Source organism: Seriola lalandi, unplaced genomic scaffold (genome assembly GCF_002814215.2).
Source record: "Seriola lalandi dorsalis isolate HSWRI2012SDOR001 ecotype SW California unplaced genomic scaffold, Sedor1 jcf7180002054981, whole genome shotgun sequence".
Classification (NCBI taxonomy): Eukaryota; Metazoa; Chordata; class Actinopteri; order Carangiformes; family Carangidae; genus Seriola; species Seriola lalandi.
This window is the reverse complement of record NW_019525661.1, coordinates 96,769-100,489: the sequence shown is the minus strand read 5'-3', so window position 1 is coordinate 100,489 and position 3,721 is coordinate 96,769. Positions and strand designations below refer to the sequence as shown.

At 40.0% G+C, this 3,721-nt stretch overlaps 2 protein-coding genes across 3 annotated transcripts in view; both read right to left on the bottom strand.

The window, feature by feature from the left end:
- The window catches only part of LOC147817089 (tripartite motif-containing protein 16-like), a 2,369-nt gene extending 746 nt beyond the window's left edge, over positions 1–1,623 (bottom strand). The window contains exon 1 of the mRNA XM_087171789.1: positions 1,575–1,623. Within this exon, the coding sequence (XP_087027915.1) occupies positions 1,575–1,623 (49 nt within the window). The remainder of the gene's footprint in view (positions 1–1,574) is intronic.
- LOC111648376 (dnaJ homolog subfamily B member 6-like) overlaps positions 1–3,721 on the bottom strand; it is a 44,526-nt gene that overhangs the window by 38,096 nt on the left and 2,709 nt on the right. For both annotated transcript variants that reach the window (XM_023398233.2, XM_023398234.2), the window contains exons 3-4: positions 2,426–2,535; positions 2,230–2,295 (exon numbers count right to left, since the gene is read on the bottom strand). In XM_023398233.2, coding sequence (XP_023254001.1) covers positions 2,230–2,295; positions 2,426–2,535 — 176 coding nt within the window. The remainder of the gene's footprint in view (positions 1–2,229; positions 2,296–2,425; positions 2,536–3,721) is intronic.

Here is a 3,721-nt window from a genome sequence, read left to right as displayed (position 1 = left end):
GGTTTTCATTAGTTAATTTTCAGTAAATTTTTATTTATTATTACTTTTGTCAGTTTCAAGTTATTTCAGTGACTATTGTGGGTTTTTCTTTCTTTAACGGAAGGGAACTGTTTCCCATTTCATACCACTGGTGCTGCCTGTAATGCGGTATCTTCTGTATAGAGGATCTCTGATCCAACATTGCAGGATTTGGTTTCTCTGAGTGTTTACCTGAAATCTGCTCTATTTTTATTGGATCACTCAGAGAACAGTCAGCCAATCAGAAGAGAGGCTCAGAGCCTCCTCTAGAGAGAAGCCTGAGAGAGGAGATGTAAAACTACACTGAGATGGTTTTTGGTTCTTAAAACCACAAATATATCTTCTTATGGATCAACACTTCAAATAAAACACAGAAGAGGAAAATATGGAGCTTTAAGACTTTTTAAGGATTTGCAAGAACCCTGTATAAGTGATGCTGCCACTAAACAGCAGTTCAAAGTTTTATTTGTCACATGACATGATACAATGTACAGTGAGAAAAGCAGTGAAATGAGGGTTAAACTCTGCAGCAGGACAGACTGTTTGATATTATAGAAACATCCTGCATATGGCAGGATGTGTCCTGATATGAATATTATCAAATATCGTCCCAAGCTTAGATTCAATAGACATTTCTAATAAATGTGACAAAGTGAAATCTACATGACGAAAATGATACCTGAAGGTTGGACAAGACTAACAGAGCAGCCAAGACTTCAGCATCCTGAAAACAGGATGAAGCTCAGATTTATTGGTTTACAAAGTACACAAAATTCCTTCTCTATCCATATATCATTTATAGAATGCCTTCCATTATCTGTGCATCATAATGCAGCTTTAACATTAAGACTCAACATCAACAGGTGTACATGCATAATTAAATAAAGAGAAACACAATGGTATTAGAACATATAAAATTGCATAACTCATCCTACCAGCATCGTATTTTTTAATAAAAAAAAAAAAAAAAAAAAGAATTATTACTAAGAAGAGGTTAGACAAGCAGTAAACAGAGACGGGGATGATGCTTCAGTTTTTCTGATCCACTTTGTAAAATCAAATGAACAAAAGTCATGTTTTGTTTTCTGAACAGTGTGTGTGTGCAGCTGACATACACACTGACACAGTGGAGTGCAAACAGGAAGTACAGGAGGAAGAAGAAGAAGAAGAAGAAGAAGGGGTCTGGTCATATACATCAGAACAATACTGTGGTCCCAAACACTGAAACAATAACACCACCCTGAGCCAAAATATAACGACAGCTCCAATTCAGAAGTACAGGAACAAAATGCATAGAAAAGTCTGCGTCCAGATCCTCTGACGGGACTCGATGGTTAACAGCAGGGAGAGAACATGAGGGGGATAAACACAACCTAAATATGTACATCCAGACAATAGTAGAGCACTATCATTACATCGCTTTGTTGCTTTTTTTTTTTTTTTCTCCTCCTGTTTCAAGCTCAAGTTTGTTGGTCTGTTTGTGCTGAGGTAACACTTCGCCAGCAGACGACATCCAGCTCGTCACTTGTGTTCCAGTCGCAGCAGCTGCTCCTTACCGTTGATGGTTAGTGACCGCAGCTGCCCGTCCCTGTCTCTTATACACATCTGACTGGTTTATTGTTATGCATATTACGCCGAAACACTCCTTTGATTAATTAAGAACATAAGTGCAACACATTTGAACCATGAGCCTGGAGCAGCGGCTGCTTTTTGTGCCGTTAAACTAACAAAAGTGATTCAGACACACACACACACACTGAACGTGCAGAGCCTCTGTAATGCTTTTCTGTTGTGCAGCTGTATTGTACCATGTGACCACTGAACTCTGACAAAGGGACTGATCACTTTGCTGAGATGTGACAGACAAGTCTGTAGTTAGACGAACTAACTGTAAGTTTAACCTAGACTAGTCACTGTGAGTTAGAACAAAGCCAGGTCAATTTTAGGCCCCAAAGTTAACTAACTCTTTACTTACAAGTCATGTCTGAATCACAATGAACCCGCTGAGAGCTGACAACCACAACAATGTCCTGTCTGTCTGTGCCTCACTAAAATCACTGTGGAACAAGAGATGAGCAGTGACTCTGCTGCTCCACTGGAGTCACCTGGACATGAGTCATGTGACCCGTGGTGTCATGTCTGGTACACATATTCTCTTAGAAGTCAAACACACACACAAAGAAATGGTTCCTGTGAGTTTGACGCCTTTACCTCTCCCTCCGTTGTTCCCTGTCAGCCCCTCTTTGCCGTAGCGATCATATATGCTCCTCTTGTTGGCTGCAGGAAGAAAGTGGAAAAAAAAAAGAAAGAATGTGTGTTGTATTCGAACTGCTCTGCTGCCCTCACACCCTCCCGTTAGCGTCACTCCATTAAGCACTGTGCAGAGTTTCTGCTGGTGTCTACAAACCATCTGACAGCACTTCATAAGCCTCTGACAGCTCCTTGAACTTCTTCTCGGCCTCCTCCTTGTTCTCTGGGTTTTTGTCGGGGTGCCACCTCAGGGCCAGCTTTCTGTACCTGCACCAGGAAAACACAGAAAATACTGAGCTTAGAACACTTTTATCCAGCTGTCGTGATGTGACACAGCTAACAGCTGATAAAAGGACAAACACTCTTCACACTGTACATTCTTATCGTTTCTTTATCCTCTATGGCAATTTTCTCATCTTGTCTTTGTTGTTTTAATGTGTTATTGCTGTTAAATGACTGATCTCAAACTTTGAAACTCAACTAGAATTCCATTTTTTATTTCCTTTAAAGTTGTAATAAATCACGTGGCGTTTACAGCACACAGAGCAGTGTGTTCTCCAGCATGGGAGTCTCATGGTTACTGAAGCCTCCATGTTCGCTGACCACTCTCTGCAGGTGTCATACAGCTGTGTTAACTCATGATGCAAAACATTTCCTGCTGATGCAGCTTTTATTCTGAAGTATCCGCAGGAAATGCAACGTCACAGAGATTAGTGTGTGTAGCAGTGTTGTCCAAGAGAAGACACAACGAGATATTTTTGGCTTTTTTGTAAGTGGATGAGTTTTAAATACCTCAAGGAATCAATCGCAGTGAGCTGTTAAATAAAGAGCTGCTCAGGGTGTGGTGCCTGCTGCCACACACACACACACACACACACACACACACACACACACACACACACACACACTATGTATTGTATATTTAAGTTATCCGACCTACAGTACTTGGTTTAGCATAATCTTTCTTTATGATTTTTCTTCTATGTTTATTGTTATGAACCAAACAAATTTGTTGTATGTGAAAACCTACTTGGCAATAAACCTGATTCTGATTGGGAAGTTCAGCTGAATCAAATAAAATCAGAATAAACAATCTCAAAATCAGTCAATCAGTCAAAATTAATTACATGGAATACTCAGTGTAGGCTTCCACTGATGAGACAATCAACAAGCACAAAGGGTTAAAAAAAAATCAAAAAATCAAGAGGTTTTGTTTAATACAGAACATAAACGCTGCTGGTGAGAAGATTAAATGACCAAAGTCACAGATGAGCAACGAGCTTTAATTAGAAAATCAAGACCAGAGACACAGGAGCAACGTTACCCGAGGGTTTGACTGACACGTTTCAGCTGGATTTACCCATAATCCACTAGGATCTGTTAGACTCAGCTCTTTATTGCTGATGCATCACATTGGGAAGTGGCCTGATGTTAAGAGCTATAAAAAAAAAAA